General features: G+C 36.3%; 1 protein-coding gene across 1 annotated transcript in view; it reads right to left on the reverse strand.

Moving 5' to 3' along the window:
* The window catches only part of HTT (huntingtin), an 84,384-nt gene that overhangs the window by 16,021 nt on the left and 46,937 nt on the right, over positions 1 to 21,426 (reverse strand). The window contains exons 38-53 of the mRNA XM_009708844.1: positions 19,551 to 19,673; positions 18,777 to 19,015; positions 17,271 to 17,413; positions 13,718 to 13,925; positions 12,184 to 12,325; positions 10,751 to 10,930; positions 9,085 to 9,261; positions 8,756 to 8,832; positions 7,312 to 7,450; positions 5,453 to 5,575; positions 4,368 to 4,581; positions 4,024 to 4,169; positions 3,357 to 3,534; positions 2,975 to 3,070; positions 1,963 to 2,150; positions 588 to 714 (exon numbers count right to left, since the gene is read on the reverse strand). Coding sequence (XP_009707146.1) covers positions 588 to 714; positions 1,963 to 2,150; positions 2,975 to 3,070; positions 3,357 to 3,534; positions 4,024 to 4,169; positions 4,368 to 4,581; positions 5,453 to 5,575; positions 7,312 to 7,450; positions 8,756 to 8,832; positions 9,085 to 9,261; positions 10,751 to 10,930; positions 12,184 to 12,325; positions 13,718 to 13,925; positions 17,271 to 17,413; positions 18,777 to 19,015; positions 19,551 to 19,673 — 2,500 coding nt within the window. The remainder of the gene's footprint in view (positions 1 to 587; positions 715 to 1,962; positions 2,151 to 2,974; positions 3,071 to 3,356; positions 3,535 to 4,023; positions 4,170 to 4,367; positions 4,582 to 5,452; positions 5,576 to 7,311; positions 7,451 to 8,755; positions 8,833 to 9,084; positions 9,262 to 10,750; positions 10,931 to 12,183; positions 12,326 to 13,717; positions 13,926 to 17,270; positions 17,414 to 18,776; positions 19,016 to 19,550; positions 19,674 to 21,426) is intronic.

The raw sequence follows: 21,426 nt of genomic DNA on the forward strand, positions 1-21,426 counted from the left end.
CTTGTTCAGTTCCATCCATCTTTCAACCGGCCCCCTCAGGTCTTTTTCCGCCCTTCCCCCAGCCTGTAACACTGCATGGCGTCTTTGTGGCCAAAGTGTAGGACCCGGCACTTGTTCTTGTTGAACCTCATGCTGTTTGTCTCAGCCCATCTATCCAGCCCATCCAGGTCCCTCTGCAGAGCCTTCGTACCCCTCCAGCAGACCGATACTCCCGTCTAACTTGGTGTCATCTGCAAATTTACTAAGGGTGCCCTCAATCCCCACGTCCCCATCATCTATAAAGACGCTGAACAGCAACAGCCCCCAAACTGAGCCCTGGGGAACACCGCTAGTGACCGGCCGCCAACTGGATTTAACTCCATTTATTTCTATAATTTATATATATAACATTTGTAATTTTGTCTCTGCATTGATCAAAATGTAAGAATTATTGCAGCAAAATTACTAACTTGCTCTGAAACATTATTTCTCTTCCACATAAGCAACAAAAGTAAACAAATGGTACTAGATTCTGTTATACAGTAACTTCACAACACAGGTAAATGCCCAATAAAGCCAATTGTACTAATTTTTAATTTTATACATACCAAGTGTATTAATGCGATAGATGAACTCCTTAAAGATTTCTTTTTCTTGGAGAAATTCTACTGGGATTTCAGGAAAAACTGTGCCGAAATCACCTGCAGGCTTTGGTGACCAGCCTAATCTCCAGACCTGAAGAAATATAAAGAAAGTCTTCTTATCCAAAACAGAAACAGTATTAACATGATAGCTATAAATATATATGCATCATTCAAAAGCAACAAGACATCAGTAAAGAAAGCAATTCTTGAAATTAAAAAAAAAAAAAAACAAACTTAGAGAAGATGAAATATCTAACACAGCCAATACACGTTTTACACTGTATTTCAAATTTTTTTTTCCCGTATTTCTCACTATGAATTAATTATTCATTCCTACTGTCCAAGTCTGGATATGAAAGCAAGTAAGTTTTATCATATATTTCAGTTTAGAATTTAAGTGCCAGTTGACTCCTAGACTGTGCAGAAATGATGCCAAAAGGTAATTCAGAGAAAATAATTCATATACTATTGATGTGTGAAAAAGCATGAATATACGTCTGAGAGTGGGGAAAAAAAAAGTCTCAATCAAAAAAATCAGTATCTTTTGACGTCCTCTCAAAAACAGGGTGCTGAGAAACAGAGGAAGACCAGAGAAATGGCCTTGCATGTATCAGGAAACCTCATTTTGCTCTACCTAATAAGCATCTAGACATGTTTCCAATAGGTTTTGAAGTTTATCAGAACAAAGTAATTTCACAGTACTAACAATACAGGTCACAAGGTGTTCTTAAATCCATGTTACATTGGCCAAAAAGAAAAGGTTGAAATACCTTGTCCAAAGATCCAAGATGAGTTAGGAAAGATTGGTGATATATGATCCAAAAGTATCTACATGGCTTACCATGGTATGGTACCACACACAAATAACCTGAGTTAGTTCGGACATTACTTCAGATACCTCAGGATCATTGCATCATTGTGGCGCTTAGCACGACAAAAAATGAATTTTTCAATTCAGGTGTCATAAAGAAAGTAGCAGTGTAGATTTTGCACACTTTCCAGGGTAAGCAATCCCACTGAGCAGTAGGAAATATTAGCCCTAACACCACACCCAAGTTACTGCTTGATTTTCCTTTCTTAAACTACCACCTGGACATTCTTTCACACAAGAGTGTAAGGAGCAACTACACTACTTTCTATTCAAGCCTCTGATTCCAAAGCGAACTCTTACTTGATATCTTGACAATGTTTTGCTATTCAGTGTTTAAAAAGACAAACTGTCTGACCAAATTAGCTAAAGGTTGAAGTCCTACTGACGTAAAATGCAGCACCATGTTTGGTTTTCAAAAAGCTGTCCAATACCTTTTAAAGTCCTAAAAACAAAGCATAATGAACATACCAAGGGAGGTACTCTTGTGTAACTGTTCACTAGAGGCAGCCTTGCTAAACTGATGATGATGTTCTTGAGGACAGGAGTAAGAAACGCTGGGATACTGCTGTTTCTTTTGTGTCCCAGTGCCAAGACAGTTTGTAAGCATTCCACCATCTCAGCTACCATTTCACAAGCTGCAGTAATGTGTTTAGTTTCTTTGTTGGGAGAAAAAGACACATAATTTAAAAAGATATAGAAAAGTAAAAAATGCTTAATGAAGAGTATGTCAACTAAAAAGGACAAAACCACAATAAGGATGTACACAAAGAAACATTCTACAATATTTCAGCTAGTTGAAGAGTACTACTACTACCCTCCCCACAATGGCTTGCATTGTTTGCTAGTCTCAGTGCTGGAGATTACCAGTACCTAGGATCTGTCAGCAGAGCAGCTTACTTGCTAACTCAGCAAGAACAGGCCACACTGAACAGAGCATTTGTGAGAATTTAAAGTGACCAAACTCATCTGTTTTATGAGAAAATCTCATAGCTGGCTCTATGCTAAATCTGACAAGCAGGTAACTTCTGTAGATGGAAGCAGTACCCTTACTTTATCAGCACAGCTGGATATGGAAGACAATGTTGTCCACACTCACAGACAACACTTGACCTTTACCTCAACATAGTGCTCCCATATCATAGAAGGGCAGATAATGAACCTGCCATTCCTCAGAAGAAATATTAACAATTCTGCCTCTCTCACATGAAATTTAAAAATTCCTCAGCACTTTAAAAAGCTCAGTCTGTTGTGTGCTGCACAGCTAACAGAATTCTTCAGAAGAAATATCTGCATTAATGTTTAACTTCCAAGAAAAACAACTACACCTGTTAAAAATGTCAATCTATTTAATAAACATTTATCAGCTACAAATGAAGTCTCAGATGAACTCTCATGGTTGAAAAATAGTAATGGAAAGGGTACCTACAAATATTTCTTCAGTGAAAGTTTAAGGCAAAGGTGGAATTCACCATTTACTTACTCTGTGTATTTGAATCAACTTCACCCTCACTTAAGCCTTTTGAAGTATTCTTCTTTCTTTCAGGACTAAGAAGTTGATTACCAGGTTCAACAGCAACTGATTTAGACAAAAATATTTAAAAGATACAGCCATTACAAATCTCATATTCCATTTTTTTCCTCAAAACCACACCGCAGCAAAATCTTTAACATTTTCAAGGCATCTGCCAAGTTCAAAAGTAAACACAAAGTTTTAAGTAAGAAATTAAAGTAGTAAAAATAAATTCGTTAAGGAAATAATTAGAAAGGACTCAGAAGAAATATTCCAGACACGTAGCATTGGATCAGTGATGACTGACAATTTATTATGAAAATTTTCTCATAGCTGTTCAAATTGGACTCACCTGCTTCTATAATAAATCTAATGCAATTAATTAAGGAACAAGCATATGTCACATTAGCTGCAGAAGCCAGCAAATTCCAGAGACTAGGCTGCTGTAATGTCAGACAGCAACAATCCAGAGCAGCTTGAAGATCTACACTCAATGGAATCTGGTCATGCATTAAATGCCATGATAGTGCCTGCGCAAAAATAAAAATTTCCTATTAACAGCAAATTCTCACAACAGAATAACTTATAACCAAAGTTGTGGGTTTGTGTGGTTTTTTGTGTGTGTTTTTTTTTTTTCACTCAGCAATATGTAAAGTTTTATTAGCAAGTTGTATTGATTTTTTTTCCTGAGAGAACAGAATTTATTTTAAGTACAAGAAAATTATGAGCACTATACACTGTTTATTCAGTGTCCCAAAAAATCAGTAGAGGTCCATTCTCCCAAATGCCAAAATCAATCCATCATTTAGTCAACCTCTCCTTGTAAAAAGCTCCCCTTGTCCCATACACCCATCTGATTTACTAGCACAGATCAAATAAAATAACTGTAGAAATTTCTTCAATGGTTAAGACAAGAAAATTGCCCAGATCAAAAGTTACTCAGTGGTGATCAGTTTAAATCAAAGTTGTTCCCTCTCCCAACACTTCATCACATCTTTAATTTTGCTGTAGTTTCTTACCTCTACTGACATAACCACGAATTTCAGGATATCATCCTCTTTGTCAGGAGGAACACGGAGACCAGCTGGTAGTTTTGAGAGCAACAACAAATACTGAGCCAGTGCACGACAAAGTACCATCATAGACTGATACATCGCCTCATCTCCTATAAAATAAGACTGGATGAAATCTAGCAGTTTGAATGTCTTCCCCCTCAATAAATGTTTTTCAGAATTATTTCATAAGCACTTTTATGCCAGGTATCTTGATTTTTTTTAATAGTAAATTCATATATTCACAAGACTTCTGTAAAGTACCTTTGCAGAGGAGAGAATAAACTTAAAAAGACCATTATTTCTATTACCAAAGATATCGCTTAGTTTTTTCCAGTAGGCTGATGGCTCAGTTGGCAATAGTGGTTGAAAAACCTGGTGGCTGGCAGGAAAGTTTTGTACAGTGCTAGACACATGATCCAGAGTTACTCTCCGAGTTGTTTCAAAGAAGCTACTCTTCTGGTCTCTCGAGATTTCATTCATGCCAAGGCTTAAACAAGGTGCTAACAAGCTTAGGTTGAATTCCTGAAATCAAATAGTAAATAAAATTAAAGAAATTGCTTTTAAGAAGGAGCTAAGTATCTGACAGTACTATTCTGGCATACTAATATGGCAGTAAATGAACAGTTAAATTCATTAACTAACTTGTTATTATGACCTCTGCTCTATTGTGGCATAACAATATCATAATTAAGCCCATATTTGTTCCACATTTGAATTCCAAACACTGCTGTACTGGAAAGAAAAATCAATATGCTTATTCCAAATTTTCAGAACAATACGTGAATGAAGCTTAAGGATGACCTATATACAAGGAATCTTAAAATAGTTAAGTTTCTAAACAAATAAGTCAAAAATCTTTTTAAAAACAGTTTCCCACTATTATTTCTGCATACCAGCAGCAAATGTAATGTAGAGAACTTGAATAAAATATGTTCTTGGAAAACAAAGTAATAGATACAAGTTGTCCTTTATGTCAGATTTACTATGTGTGGCCTGTTAGTGGCATATTGCAAGTCATCTCGCACAGATATTTAAAAGGTTACAGAAACATCTAGCCTTGTAAGAGACTGTATGGTAAAACAAGAAGATTATGTAAAATGGTAAAATTGGATTTTTGTGATTGCAATAAAGAAACTAACCTTCACTTCCACTCTCTACACCCAACCTGTACTACTACAAAGCTACTATTAGCAGCATTGCTAGGCACAGAAATGAAACATATCTACTATTTTAGTTTCCAAAATGAAGTGAAATTCAAGAAGTGAACAACCAGCATTATATAAATTTGAAGTGTTTACATTTAAGAATGTCATCTATTAATACTACCAATACGAACATTAGAAATAATTACATCCTTTTCAGCTGACTGTGTTTCATCTGACAAAGAAGTTACCTTGCTGGTCATGAAGGAGTTCAGGTCAGGCTGAGGAATTCTATTTACCAGCTCTGCGCCTTCTAGCAGTGCTGAGTCAGACTTGATGCAACACTGCGACCGCACTAGTGACACATACCAGTCCTTTGATAATTAAAAAAAGGAAATTTATTATATATTTGTTTTCAGAAAATAACGCAGTTCATGGGGGCAGAGGGAGAATTGCTCATTGGCATTGAATTGTGGTCCATTTAAGAGATCACTAGGCCACATTAATGTCAAAAAAACTCCATGAAAAAAGCAAGGCAAAACAGACAACTGCTGAATGGATCATCTTAAACTAGACCAATGGACGTTCACTAGGAAGTTGTCTATTTCCATAGAGTCTGGACAGGAAACGAGGAAAAAAGAAGCTTAACATACAGCACAGGTGTATGTATAAGTATCCTAAAGCTGAGGGTATCTAGAAAAAAAACCCAGGAATTCTCAGTAGTCACACAAACATAACAGTAATAGCAAAAATCCCAATACTATAACCAAGGAAGAAAAGCCTTCAGATTCAAATAAATCAGCAGATGAAGGTAACACTTATCTTTTAACACTCACTGAAATAAATGAAGACCATCACACATTACTGCAAATTTACTCAAATTATTAGCAATGAGCCTATAGGAATTAGTTAATAACATAACTAATTTAACTAAGGAATACAAAGAGGTTCAGTTATCTCTTTTCTGTGTTTTTTTGGGTTTTTTGTTTGTTTGTTTGTTTTTGTTTTTTTTTTCTTTTTTTTTTTTTTTTCTTCTCACTACTGGACAGCCTGAATTTGCTGATACTAATTAGAATGCAACTAAGCCTGTCAGAGTTCGAGGAGCATCTGGACAATGCTCTTAGTTGTATGGTTTAGTTTTAGGTAGTCCTGTGAGGAGCAGAGAGTTGGACTCAATGATCCTTATGCATCCCTTCCAACTTGAGATATTCTATGAACTATGTAGGGGCTGTGGAGGAAGCATACAGAAACTACTCCTTTTGTGCAGGTTGTACAGTTACAGAGGAAGGAGATTTTTCTGGTTAATTTGAAGAGAGAAAGCTATGGGTAAATGGGTTTTGAGCACAAACAGCGTTTCCTCCTGCTGTCTAAGTAGCTCTCAATCTCTCTGAAGTCAATGCTTTCCTCAACTACTTAGCAGTCCTACTACTCCAAATTCTCAGTTAATCAAATAATTTTTGCCATCTCAGTTACATACATTTCCTTTTATTGTGTATCACTGTAGAACACTAAGGAATGAAAAGGAGAAATTATCTGTGCCATGGGACAAACTAGAAAGGAAGAAAGACGCAGGTCCCAAAAGGCTTGCTCTTAGCCTCCCACCCCACTTTGAAATGAACACATCTAAGTACATGAAAGACAGAAACAGTTAAGTAGTCATTGTTCTCTGAAAGTAGTTTAAAGCTGAGAAGTGGAAACTGAGAAATAATGCTTCATTTCCAAGATATAACCAACAGTGTTCAGCAAATTAATAGAACTGATCACTGCAGTAAACACATCAAGAAAACAAGTAAAAGTATGTATGTCTCTACTGAACCTTATATAAATCTTGCCATTAAAGTTATGGAAAGAAAAAAAACTTGATAATTTTTCACAGCACCATCAATGTAACAAACAAATGTATCTATGCATGCGCTAATTATTCATCCTAAGTTCAACAGTCAGCCAACACATTATGAAATCATTCACTGATCTACATTTGAGATTCGCTGACAATTCTGAGAGCATTAACTGCATTGTAAAAATAAGATGTATTTTAATATTTTTTAATGATCAAAAGCTTGTTTACAGCCAAGCCTCTTTTAGTGACTCTTTCTAAACATAGTCTTACTTTGTCTAGAATTACATTCTCTAAAGCTGGTTGGTCTTCTCCATCTAGTGGGTGTGAGGTAACCAGAGGTGAAGGACTAGTTGTGTCTGGTGCTACCATAAGACGAAACCTATCCAAGAGCGAGTAAAGTCTTTGATGTCTGAAAATAGAAGAACACATCAGCAGAGAGCTAACTTACTCAGGTTTGTAAATCATTTAAAAATAGAAAGACATCCAGTGAGCCAATTCTAATACTGGGAGAGAAAAACAGCAGGGTCTTAAGTTCGTTGTTGGATATATGCAGCCTTATGATGGAAAACTGCAAATTTCACCAGCTATCCGTAGCCAAAACAAATGAACTCAGCACCATCAACATTAAAGATTTAAATTTAAAATTTGTACGTACTTAAGCATAAAATGCAAGTTTTTCTCTTTATGCAGTACATCTTCTTAATAAGTAAGAAGAATCAAAGTTAGTATACAGATTATTTGATTGCAGACAAATGTATTCTAAAAGATACCAAAGAAGAATCCACTAAAACTGATTTTTTCTTTTTCTTTTTTTTTTAAATATATTAAGAATTCCAGTTTGTGAATTTATGTCAGCGTCAGGGATTTGTGTTTGTTTGGTTTTGTGTTTTGGGTTTTTGTTTGGTTTTGTGTGGGGTTTTTTTGTTTGTTTTGGGGTTTTTTTTTGGTTGGTTGGTGTTTTTTGATTCCATTACTGCTATCAAGAACTTGTATAAAGTCATTTGGGGATTCTGGAGTTTTTTAAAAATTCAAATGTAACGTTACCTACGAAGGTACATTACTATCAATCTACCGCAGTCTTGGACTTCAGATTCTTTCTGCCTACTTCTTTCTTACTTCAGTCAACAGATATTAACCTCAAACAGCAATGACATCAAGAGCAGTAAGTTAGGTTCCTTCCAACATTAAACAAAGCTTTTTCAAAAACTGAGTAATTTGCTCCTTTTTATAACAGCTAGGAGACTAAACAGTTAAAAGTTTTAACACAGTTATCTGGGAAAAAAAAACAAAAAACAAACCCTCAAAATAAAAAACAAGCCCACCCAGCTTGGACTCACAAAATTCTGCAGAAGTTTGAGGAAAATAAAGTTGTTTTCAGTAATGTAGTTTTTGTCAAGGAATTAAATTGTGGTTGCTGTCTCTGAAAAAAGTTAAATACTGAGTGGGATGCAGTAGAGAGAATTTGATGCCTTCAAGCCTTCAGCTTGCTTTAATTAACGTATATTGCAAATTCAACTCAGCCAACATGACTGTCCTTGTGCCAGAATATGTGTGCATCTCATAAGAGAGGCTTTACTCCTGTTTTACATTCAAAAAGGACCTACTATCCTAGCTTTAAAAAAAAATCCAAACGTAGGGAAAAAAAAAGAGTAAACACAATCAGTACTAGAACATTACTTAGTTTGGCATTTTAACATATACTGGTATTATTTACCTTGTTGCTAATCCACTGTTTTGAAGGTATTCCTGAATTCTATCCAGTTCTTCAACTGGTAACTGAGTAATGCTGTTCTATAGGAAAGAGTCAGAAGAATCTTATAGGAGAGAAATAAGTAAAATACCTACAGGTACTTTGAAAAGATTAGGAAAATTATATGCAGATAAAGTGAAATGTAAACATTCACATATCTATATATTAAATAGAAAAATTCCTTTTCAATGAAATCACTTATCATCATATTTTGATGTACTTTAAATCATTACACTTGACTATATTGCTAGCACTACCCATTCTTATTTACAAATGAATATATTTATCTTTACCTGTAAAGTTGCAGCCAAAAGCATTTCTACCCGACGGCAAGCTAGTGTGTCAACCATGCGAGCAAGCACACGGAATGGAGTACACAAAAGCTTATCAACGTATAATGTTAAGACAGCCCCAGACTGGCTGAGATGTATTCCCTCTAAGCACTGTAAAGTCTTCTTCAGAGTTGTAGGCTAGATGTTGAAACAAAACAAAACAGAAAAACATACCAAAAAAAAGGGCAATCAATTGGAATACAAAGATTTTAAAGCTAAAGGGAAAGGCATTCAGAAAAAAAACTATAGCAGACAACTAGCTGATCAATCTAATCATCTATATATGAATAGGTTTGAGTTTAATTAATATTAACACTAAGATGTTTGATGTGTAACTGTAAAAGCTTACTCTTACAAAGAGTAAGCCAAAAGTAGGGAGCAAAACTTTTAGGGACAAAAGCTAGCAAGACTTAAGTGGAATTGTAGAAAGCTTTGAAAACAGTAAGAAGCTTGAACTCTTGCTGGAAGAAGGTAGGAACACAAGCATAGTCAAGACAAGAGACAGTACAGAAATCCAGATAAGCATTAGGGATTTTTTGAGCACATGTTTAATCATAGAAACAGCGATGGCTACACAGGATTAAAAGCGGGTGCAAAGAAATATTTTTTTTTAAATTTTTTTCATTTTTTTCATATATGAGCACCAATTTAGCATCAATAATCTCAAGGGAGAAACACAAACTAGTTTGACTTATGGAACGAATCTTGTTTTACAGCAGACTATAAATATTAGCTATTTTAATTTTACTGACTTTTCTGATAATCACCAAACATTTCAGAGAATGACTACAACTTCCATTCAAACACATTTAGTTTAGTTCATTCTATAGATTCTCAGACACTAAAGCCCAGATTCATCTCACCTAACTTTAAATTGTTTTACTCACATGCCTAAAGCACTAATGCAGTTGCAGTAGATTTGCACAGAGACAATGGGAAGAGACAGGAAATGTTACCAGGCTACTAAGGGTGCAGTAGCATCTCCCACCATTAGCACTAGAGGAAGCCTGGCAAATGACATTTCCCACCTAGTGAGCTCCCAAGATTAAGAGGGATGCATACAAGCTTTCAGCCTTATAAAACATCCTCCACTCCTTTTAATTTGAAAACTAAAATAATCAACAGAAATCATACATGGAATTTCTGAAGCAGTACTTCCCTCACCAAGAGGTTACAAGTTGTGGGGCAGATCAATGGGGAAGGCATGAGCATGCAAATCATTTTCATGTTGTTAGGACCTATGAAGATGGACTGGTTCCTATTCCTGCCTCTGTAGTTAATAGTTCTGTTATTTATGCTACCAAGGCACTGAAATCAAAGAAAAAAGTTACAGCTTTAATTTACCCTTCAGATATTTATTATGTGGGGGTAATCCCAGGAAGGAAGAAAAGCAGGTTAACCAACTCTACTTGAATTCATAGATTTGATGGATTGGAACACACCTGATACTGAAGTTGTCAATACATTATAAGGTTTGCTGTTTACATTTTAAAAAAGTGACTTTAAAAATACAATTAGAAGTTGATAAATGACCCAGAAATGTCAGAATTTGCATACTTATCAGTTAAACTTACGCTGAAATATAATTGACTTTAGTCTTTGAAAAAAGGAAAAAAGTTAAACTTACAGCTGCAAGATTCTCACACCGTGACTGAATGGCCTGGATGAAGAGCCCACTAGCTGCTGAATTCCTGTGAACAGCACTAATAAAGTCTTGTACTGGAGGCTCATGGGACAGATGAATCAAGTCTTGAACGTGATTCACAATAAGCCAGGTCAAGTGTTCTGAATCATGTAGGTTTTGACACTAAAGGGGAAAAAATTAAGTCTGATTCCAGTAATACCCACGTTAAGCATTTACTAAAAACTTTATCTGACATGACATGAAGTTTTTCATATATAATTCTGGTAGCTATTTTAAAATAATAGCATAAAGTGTCTATATTTTAATGGCACCATCATTATTTTTACATGACAATTTTCCAAATGCTTTTGATCTTGTTGCAAATTAAGAGATTTATAATGAATTTGTAATTTTTTTTTAAAACACTAAAAATCCAGATTAGAAACATGTAAATTAAGAAGGTCAACTCAAAAGATGCTGCTTTTAATAAAATGCCGTTTGAAATAAATATGCACACACACACAGTCTTCTTGTAAAATGTAATTTTCGTTTAGGCTTTTTTTTAAGGCCAGTAGTAATAAGAAATCTTTAAACACAAGATAAATAATTTCTGGAAAGTAAAACCACAGAGATCTGTCAATAATTAATTTTAAACCTATGGGGAATATGTGTATATCAACAAGCAGTGCAATGCAACATGAAAAGATCTGCAGAGCTAACCAGGTGATGCTGAGAGGCTGACACTCCCCAGTAAAGAGGTTTTGCAGGGTTTTATCTTGGACTGCCTCTGATCTGACTCTGGTGAGTGAGCATCCTTTAGCATTTGACGTGCTGCTTAAACATAGCTTTTGGTTTAATCTGAAAGGAATGACGTTTGCTTGCCCCAAAACTGCTCTGCAATGCAAACTAAAGTGCAATACTAGATCTTAGAGGAAGATTCACTTCAAAGGTTCCCAATGAACTAAAATGCTAATATTAAAGCAGGAAGAGGCCAAAGCCACAGGAACTGCTCTGAGAGCGCCATAATGGAAGTTAAATGTTAATGTAAAACCTCTCCTCTTAAGGTACAGAGACAGAAATTTGTTGTCTCCTGGACACTGTGCACTGCTACTGATGTTGCAAAGTCTAACACCACTTAGTGCACCTCACAAGGAAGGGATATGTTACCCAGCAAATAGTTCTATTACTCACCAGGCATCCTTCACAAGCCAAGAGAATTCTTAGGTCAGAATAGGAAAAAAAAATACCAAATGAGGTCATACCTAAACTTACAGAAGCACCACCTGAAAATAAAATGACTAGTTTCACAAAGACCTTTTTTCATTTTTTATTTGTCAACCAGACAGATTCAATTAATGCACATCAGTAATAAAAGACCATCAGCATAATAAAATAACGCAAAACTATAGTTATAAAATTCAGAATTCAAAACTTACAACGTAGTCACAAAAAAGAATGAGTGCTCCTCTTCTCACAATCTCTCGATTGCACATGCCACGTTTGGATTCTGAATCTGATTCATCACTGTCTCCAGATATCTGAGGGCTAAGTAATTTAGTAGTAGAAAGACTGTGTCTCCTGCAAGAAGCACATTATATTTTGTTACTGTTTTATTACTACATTTTATTACTATGGCTACGGAAACATTAACAATCAAATTGCTTGGAATATCCTTACATAATATTTATTTTCCTAGCAACTTCATTCAAACATTATACTGTTTTGAAGTAGACATTTTGCTTTCCATCAGCTCTTTACCTTCTAACAATTGTAGTATTTTTTTATTCCATGCTTATTACTTCCTTGGACAGCCTGAAGAACTTTGGAAGAAGTAAACGCTTTATTTAAAAGAAACACATGGGCTATTGCATCTCTGGTAGGATAACAGAACCTAATACTATATTTTCTTCTCAAGCCAAACCAGTGTTCTCGAGCACTTAGTCTAGTGTCAGATTGAAAGTGATGCCCAACCCAGAAAAAACAGAGGTGATAGCATTAAATCAAAAAAGATAACTGCAACAAATAGCAGATGTCACCTTAGCTATTTTAGTTGCCCTGCTTTGCTCATAATCGTGGTAATTTCATGTTTCCTCAAATAAGAACATTATTTTTTCACATCATGAGGTTGAACTGAAGCAAGAATCTCACATTTGAGCAAGTATTGATCCACTCACGTTGCAGAGCAAGATTAGTCTTCCCTGACATCCACTGCACAAGCATCAGAAATGTCTCTCAAGTCAGCTGTTAATCTCCCTCTACAGTTAACAGAGGAATACCCACCTACAGAGGGGGTATCCTCCTTACCCCCAAGGATGAATCATTCTAATGCCTGACATGTGGAATGAACTAACTTCAGACCAAAAGAACACTGATTTTTGACCAAATCTCCGAATTTCAGACAACTAATGTTAAGTGAGGTTAATATGGTGCTTGACGCTAATGAATCAGCATGGTGCTGATACTATATTTTGGTAGTATTCAATAATAGACCCACTGAGAACAAAGAACAGATATAACTACAGTTATAATTATACCGATCAGATTGTATTTTCATAAACACAACTATGTATATCATCTGCACTAGCTGGTTATTTGCTAGAAGGTGAAATACAAAGCCTCCATAGGAACATGAAATACTGAGTATTTTGTTATAGTTATTTCCATAATTTTAATTAAAGTAGTACACAGATGAAGCTTTCTTGCCTTAAAAGTGGAGACACTACCTGGCAGTTCTTTTGAGGAACAACTGAGTGCAGGACACATTTCCTTAGTTTGAAGGACATAGTGATATCAGAACATACAATATGTATGCATGTAAAGTAAATGCAGAACTATCTATTTAAGAATCCAAATAATACTATCCAACAGGCTGACAGATTTAGCAAAAAAAAGCTAAATTTATTAAAACATAATTTTAGCAAATATAATTGAGACACACTACTACTACTAGGGATCAAAACCAAATCTTACTTTGGGGTTTGATGCACTTCTGACCACCAGTTGTAGTTGGTATAATTGACAAGAAGCAGAATTTGACACCAGAGGAGAACTAAAGAAGGATGCGTAGGAATCATGGACTGAACAAGGTCACTCAAACTTTCAAGGGTATAGAAACTACCATCAGATCCATCTCCTGTAAAAAGTCTGGTGGCTGCAGCTGTGATTCTTCTAAACATCCCTGAAAACAATAAAAGCATGTTAGAGTAACTATGCTCTAGTCTGCATTCTGAAGTTTTGTAATTATTCAGGGTACCCTGAGAATACAAATCTTGTTTCATAAGCCACTACCATTCCTGGAAGAAATGTATATACCCTAAGTAGTTTTACAAATGTAAGGCAAGTCATGGAGTTTGCCCAAGGGCAGTGTGTAAACCAGCAATGACCAGCTCCCAGATTCAACAAATAATGCTTTAGATAGACTAGAATTGTCATGAAACATACCTTCTCAACTTTTTCTGTCATGCATCAAAAAGTTTAGCTGAAACATGAAAACTTTTACCAAATTTAAAATTGTTCATTACAGACCAGGATTTTTGTGGTTTTGTTTGTTTGTTTATAAAGTAAAACACAGAAGTTCTAATTAAAAACCATGCTGTAACTCCTATTCTACATGCTAAGGAAGATCACTTACAAGTATCCTACTTCAGATGATAGCTTTCCAAATACCTTTAGTTGAAACTAAGCTGACACCCTTCCATCCAATTTCTAAAGTGCAAAAAGTAAATGTTTTTAAGTGGAGAAAAGTAATTACCCTGTATACTGAACACTTGGCACAAAAGCTGAATTTTGCTTTCTGACTTGTCAACTCTATTCATACGCCAAAACAAAGGGTGGGAAAACAACAAAAATGGACAAACTTAAAGTTGTCCAAAGGTATAGGACTTTCTGAGTTTCTATGAGAACATAATATAAGGGAAAAAAGGGTTTCTTCAGAACCAGTTAGAAACCCAAAGTGAATCAGAATAATGAAGGAGATCTGTAGTGTTGCTGGCTTGCCTTGCCAGCTATACAGAAGAATGAAGCTGTAAATTCCACAGCCATGTGGACCAGTTTAAGCTGCCCCCAGGACTGATAAATACGCCATGTAAATAGCAAAGACTGGGAAAAATAACTGAGTCTCAAAACTCATGTTCCACCTACTAGCAAACCAGTCCTATTACCATTCCAGCTTCCTGCATTTGCAGTAATTGCACCATCTGGTGACTTTCTACAGTCATGAAAGCCACTGCATGCTAATCTTTTCAATTTGTCTATGCCTTTTATTTCCACTAACTTCAAATTAGCACATTGAAAATGTTCATTTCTAATCTGATAACTTCCTATAGTTGAATACATAGGAGTCAGCAATGCTCATATTTTGAAAAAACTATACTAGGTGAAAAGACAAAACATCCAAGTAGAATAGAGATTAAAAATGACAGAAGACCTTAGTCTATGTTCCCAGACACAAGTCACTGCAAGCTGCACCTGTAGCTAGGAGAATATAACTTAAACAGAAAAAAATTATAGAGCTTTTAACTGAAAGAAAGAGAAGTATTACAAAACCAGGTACTCAGTTAAGCCTAAGCCTAAACCTGAAAGAAAATGCTACAACATGAAAATACACCCCAGGTGTCTCAATAATCTTCCTTCTACTCTGGTACACCGTATAAGATAACCTCATTACTACTAGTACTTACAGTTGATTTGTATTCTTATATTAAATTCATTTCTAGAGATCATGCAATACACATATCCCACTGCTCTCCACGAACATTTTAATATTTAATTTTAATGTTGCATGAAAATTTCCACATAGTTCCTGCCAAGACTCACAGTGCAGCCTGGAAGCCAGACTGCAGCAGAACTAGCCGAGCCTTCCCTTTCCATTATCCCCAGCTCCCACTCTGGAAGAACCCACTTCCCAGATTTCAATCACCAGCTTGATTTTCTGATTTCATTGGCCCTGGCTTGACACCATGTAATCACTTACTCCAAAACACCTTGGCATAAGCTCTTTGTTACAATATTTGTTTCAAATGTTTCTCCATAACAGAAATTAATAGTATAAACAGTTATTATTGTAACAGACAACATGGGAAAACAGAATTACCACTCACTACATCCAGGGTCCTGTGCTCTAAAGCAGGCTTAAAAACAGATCAAAGTAACTATCACCGTATTTTGTGCCTCTTCATACACATTCCGGGAGTCTTTGTGGCAAGAACTTAGGTTTGGAGGACTTAATTTCTTAAACCAAAGCTCTTTTCTGACAAGTCAAAAGACAAAACATCACCCACTACGGCTGCATGAACTCTCACAACATAATTCAATCGGTTTCCTGTTCACTTTTCTACCTGTTACTGTCACTGAAGACTAGGAGGAGTAAAGCTACTGAAAGTTTAATAAAAGCAATGCAGAAGTTTTGAGCCCTGACAGAAAACCAGCTGAAGACCCAGAACACTTCCTTCAGCACTTCATTTATTCATTATAACTCTACACATACAATACTTATATTTGCAAGAAGCAGGCGGTAGCAAAGACAGAAACAGAGTGAAGTTTTTTTTCTCAAGAAAGTACTTTATAACTGAACTGTCTAGGAAGAATTTAAAAAGAAAAAAACTATTAAGAGGTTGTTGGGATACAGTGTAGCACAGAATCACGTTATATGTCTAACAACAGTATTCTGTATGCACTTTTTTTGTTATTCACATCTGCTAAGTAGCGAGTACTGTAACTCCCATTTTACAGATGGAACGCAGAGTTCCTTGTCCCATATCTGCAAGGAAGCCTATGAAGAACCAGGGACTTGTATCGAGGCCTTTTCAATTGCAGCCAATTACTGTAATCCAAGATTGGATTTCAGCTGCAGGCTGAAAATCAGAAGGCAAAAAGGACAGTCACAGTAGAGAAAGAATAAAAGAACAAAATAAAGGGAAGATAGCGGCACTTATTAGAAAAATAAGACTAAGGAATTAGGCTAAGGGCTAAGGAATTACCAAAGGGCCAGAGATCGAATATCTAGCAGAAGATACCCAATGTAGAATTCCCCAACCTGAAGGAAGGAGTGCAAGATCAGCTAGCTGAAACAGTTCTACCTTGCCTACTTTTCTGGTTTTGTTGTTTGTTGGGTTTTTTTTATGTTTTTATTAATTATGACCTACCTTGTCACAAGTCTGAATGAGTGGTAATGCAGTATTTGAAATCTGGACATACCTACCAACCTCCAAACTGAGAAAAATCATAAGAAATACCGCCACAAATTTGGAACGCTTTGCATTTTTGGACTGGAAAATTTTAGACAGTTAAAAGGAGAGATGAAAAGTCACTAGTTACATTTTGTTCCACATAGAAGAGATGTGAAAAACATGCCCTGCATGCGCAACCACAAAGTTTGGGAGGTTCTTTATAATGAGAAGGACAGAACGTCTTCAGCACCTACATATTTCTTCTCAGTAGTTCAATACATTCAACAATTGCCTCAGAAATGAAAAACCACCCTGCCACTGAATGCTACAACACAAGGCAATGTTTGAAGTATTACCTGACTTGAAGATATGTATTAAGCACATAAGCAGCGTGCCCAGCTCCTGGCAATAGAAAGTATGTTGCTGCTCATTCATATCCACTTTCAATTGTTTGGTAACAATATCTTCCAGTAGAATGCCAACCAGTTGTAGTAAGAACCTTGAAAAAACATGTATACAATCAGCAGAAAAACTATCAATGCAACATCTTTCAGAATAAGATGAGGTCTGCCCAAGAAACTCAGTACGTTTGAAAAATAAAATATGAAGTCCTTGTCCATTCATCCTAAATAGGATGCCAAATTAAATGCTACAGAACAGGTTGACCTAAAACAAATACGAAGTTATATGTATGGTAAGATGATCACAAGCATTTTAATAATTACATATTGGATCTGGGTTATCTACTCATGAGCTAAAGTTGTCATAGCATGCATACACCAGCCCATCTCCCTTACGCAGCAAACATTCAAAATGCTATGGTGTCTTTATAGTGATTTGCAATGAGCTAAAAAACACACCATGACAGTTATCACAGCTCAGCTGAGGAGAGGTAACTCAGCAAGTCACAGTAATTCAGCTGTTTACAACCTCATCTATCCACACTCTACCGCACAGGTTCCATATCAAATCTCCAGCTGGGACAGGCGGGGGGAACCCACAAAACGAAAAAAACCCCAAACAACCACCATGCACCAAAAAAAGGGCATTTGAGGAAAGCCATCCTTGCTCCTGGCCATAACCCTTCCTCAAGTCACTCCTGCTGGACATAAGGTCATATTAAGGGAGTCCAGAAGCCCATTTTTCCCCCCTCTACCATCACCCTCCCAGTGAGTTGAATGGTAAGAAACAGCATTTAATTTGTATCAGAAGTTCCATACTTGAGTAAAAAGTTCTCATTTTCTTAAACAAATAGCTCTCTGAAATGCTTTGCACCACATTAAAACATAACACCTTAATGACAAACACTATGTCAATGCAATACCATTGCCATCTTTCCACGCTTTTTTGCCTGAAGTTTGTCACTCTGAGGACATCAGCATGGGAAGCTAACTAGACAAAGCCAACTCTGTAAAAATAGGAAGTAAAGAGCAGGACTAACTTAATAGATTTGAATCCATCTGCTGCCAAGATTCCAGTACAGAACCTGGGCTTCTACTAAGGGGATGGCTCATCTTTCAGTCCCCACACAGGGAGGAAGGAAAGGGTTAACCACTTAAGTTTTTGGACGTGATTTTAATAAGTCCAGCATTGACCCATTTTAACAACTCCATTAGGTCCTTCACTTGCCTCAAGAAGAGGTATCAGACCAGTTCAAAGTACCCACTACAAACTGCTCATCTCTTCCCTTTACTGTCCATCTCTTCATTCCTTCCTCCATACACAGTCCTCCCATATCAACTTATTAACAGACTTTGTTCCTATCAGGTAACAGTTCTATACAGGTGTATACATTGCACAATATATTTGGGGTTTCTCAAAAGTCTTAAACTTTCCTCTAAGTTATCCAAAAGACAACATACCTAGAAAATGTCTCTTCAGGCAGATATTTAGCCTGTTTAACCTCAGTGCGATCCTCTGGTGCGGATACATTATTTTCTCCATGTCTCAGTCTGTTAATTGCTTGACACGAAATCAAATATGGTGAGAAGGAAAGCTCTTGTATACGAGACAGAACAATGTCTTCTGTTGACTGTGAAATCAGAACTCTAAGGATAGCTAAAATTCCTGAAATCCACAGCTGTACAGTGCTCACTGATGCCTAAAACAAACACAAAAATGCAGAAGACTGAATACTTTTGGAGTTAAACAACACTACATAGGAATGTATTCCAAAAAATTAACACCGTCATTAACTGTTGTATAAAATCAGACCCTTTTTGAGAATGGAGCGAGCAGGAAATAACTTCTATGTTCAAGTCTTCCAAAATGCTATTCTTATGGTAACTGTCAAGCTTATATTCACTCTGTTAAACAATCTCTTAACTATAAAAATGGTACTAATACTTGCATAAGAAAAATGTGACCTACCTATTAAATTGCATTCTAGAATTTTTTATAACACTATGTCTCTCTACATTCCTGATCCTCAGAAATGAAGGCAAGTAATCCATAAGCAGAATGTTCCTGTATAAAGTGCTTCCAGTTGGTAAATCATATTGGTTCTAATAAATTCTTTCCTAAAATCTGCTGCAGGTACTTTAACACCATGTTGCAAATTAAGAAAGTGAAACATATGCTCTTTTGTTTTGCATGAAAGATACCAGATTCTCTCTTCTCTGGAAAGAATTACTTACCATTGTTTTAGGAGTAACAAACATACTCCTTAAAAGCATGTCCACAGGGCGAAGGGATGAAGGAGCTAAAATTTCAAACAAAGTGTTCAATACTCCCAGAGCATCATGAGAGTCTATATGCATCTGTAAAAGAAAACCACAAAGCTAATTTGTAACTATCCACTAAAGGTAACTGCAACACAAAATTACCATTTCATGTTTTAAACATTCCTATGACAACCTGTGTGTAATGAAGCTGTTCTTTACAGTACAAAATTCTGAGCAACCAAAAGCTGTGAGAGGTAAATTAAAGTTTCACTGCTGGCCTTCCTACATGGGATTTTTGAGAACTCAGACAAAAATCTATCATATGAAATTCAATACACATACCACATATATTTTATTAGGAGAAATATGTCATATTCAGAGAATGAGACCAGAAGACTGACTTCTCACAAAATCTAAAAATTTTTCTCCTCCCTGCACATCCTACCAGGTGTATTTATAGAGAGCAATGCTGGTTGTGAATAAACTTAAGCAGGTAACTAGGAGAAAAAAAAATTCCTAATCATCAGAAAAGTGAACAGCTACAATGGTATTACACTGCAGCAACAGAGGTAGGACACTCTACTTGATCAGTTTTTTTAGATAAATTACAAAACAAACTGCAAAAAGCAAAGGACTGGACTCAAAATCTGGATCACCCTATCTTGCTGAAATAATTTGACTGTTGAGCACATGCACAGATTCATACAAAACAGCAGCAATTTCGATTTGCAAAGCTAAAATTCTGGCTCAAAAACTGTTGTCTGATCCACAGTAACTGCCCACCCTCCCCAACCATGAGATCTCCTCATGGGAATGAGGAGCTGCTATCACAGAGTAAAGAACATTAACGGCACAATTTCACTAGTTTTACTTTTTATCCTTCAAGTAAGTGTTTCTAATTCCAGGAAAGTTGTATCGAAGACAAGTCCTACATTGCTTAGGGAGCAGCCCTGAAAATCTTTCTCCTGGAAGGAATCTTCTTTTCTTCCCAGATACAAAGGGCCTACTCTCATTCCCCAGTGTGCAGTCCAGTAAGACAGACATGTACACACTGGAAGGAGTCTAGCAGAAAGCCACCCAGATGGTTACAGACTTGCAGCAGCTGTCGTACAAGGGGCAGCTGAGACTGTTCAGCCTGGAGAAGGCTCAGGGGGATCTTTATCAATGTGTACAAGTATCTGACCATGGTAAGTGGGAGAGAAGATGACACAAGTACAGAAGAGCGAGCCAGAATCTTTTCAGTGGTATCCAGTACCAGGATAAAAGGCAATAGGCACAAGCTGAAATACAGGAAATTCCATTTAAATATAGTTTTTATTTATTTGTTTGTTTGTTTTTCGCCTGTGAGGATGCTCAGAAACTGGAAGAGGTTGCCCAGAGAGGTTATGGAGGCTCCATCCTTAGAGACTGTCAAAACTTGACTGGACAGGGTCCTAAGCAACATGCTTTGAGGGGAAGACAGTATCTAGAGGTCTGTTTCAACCTCAATTATTCCACGATTCTGTGATTTATTAATGCAGTTTCAGACTATGTCTTTTCATTCTCCTCACTAAGAAAAAAAGCAATTAGACCCACTGCAGTTACGAAAAAATAATTTTGACATTCTATGAACATGGGAGAATTTTCACAGCATTTAATGAGTGCTTCGATATAATCATGTATGTAAGAGAAGTGGAATAAGCTTCCTCTGGAAACAGCCTCAAAGAGACTGCACATATTTTATGCATTTAAATATAACCTTTATCACTTCAAAGACTTAGTTTACCTTGCAGTAATTTTTTCAGATATGGCAACCACACTTTCAAGCAAAGACACTTTCTGTCTTCATATAAAAAAAAATAAATCAAAT

Source organism: Cariama cristata, unplaced genomic scaffold, assembly GCF_000690535.1.
Source record: "Cariama cristata isolate BGI_N322 unplaced genomic scaffold, ASM69053v1 scaffold400, whole genome shotgun sequence".
Lineage (NCBI taxonomy): Eukaryota > Metazoa > Chordata > Aves > Cariamiformes > Cariamidae > Cariama > Cariama cristata.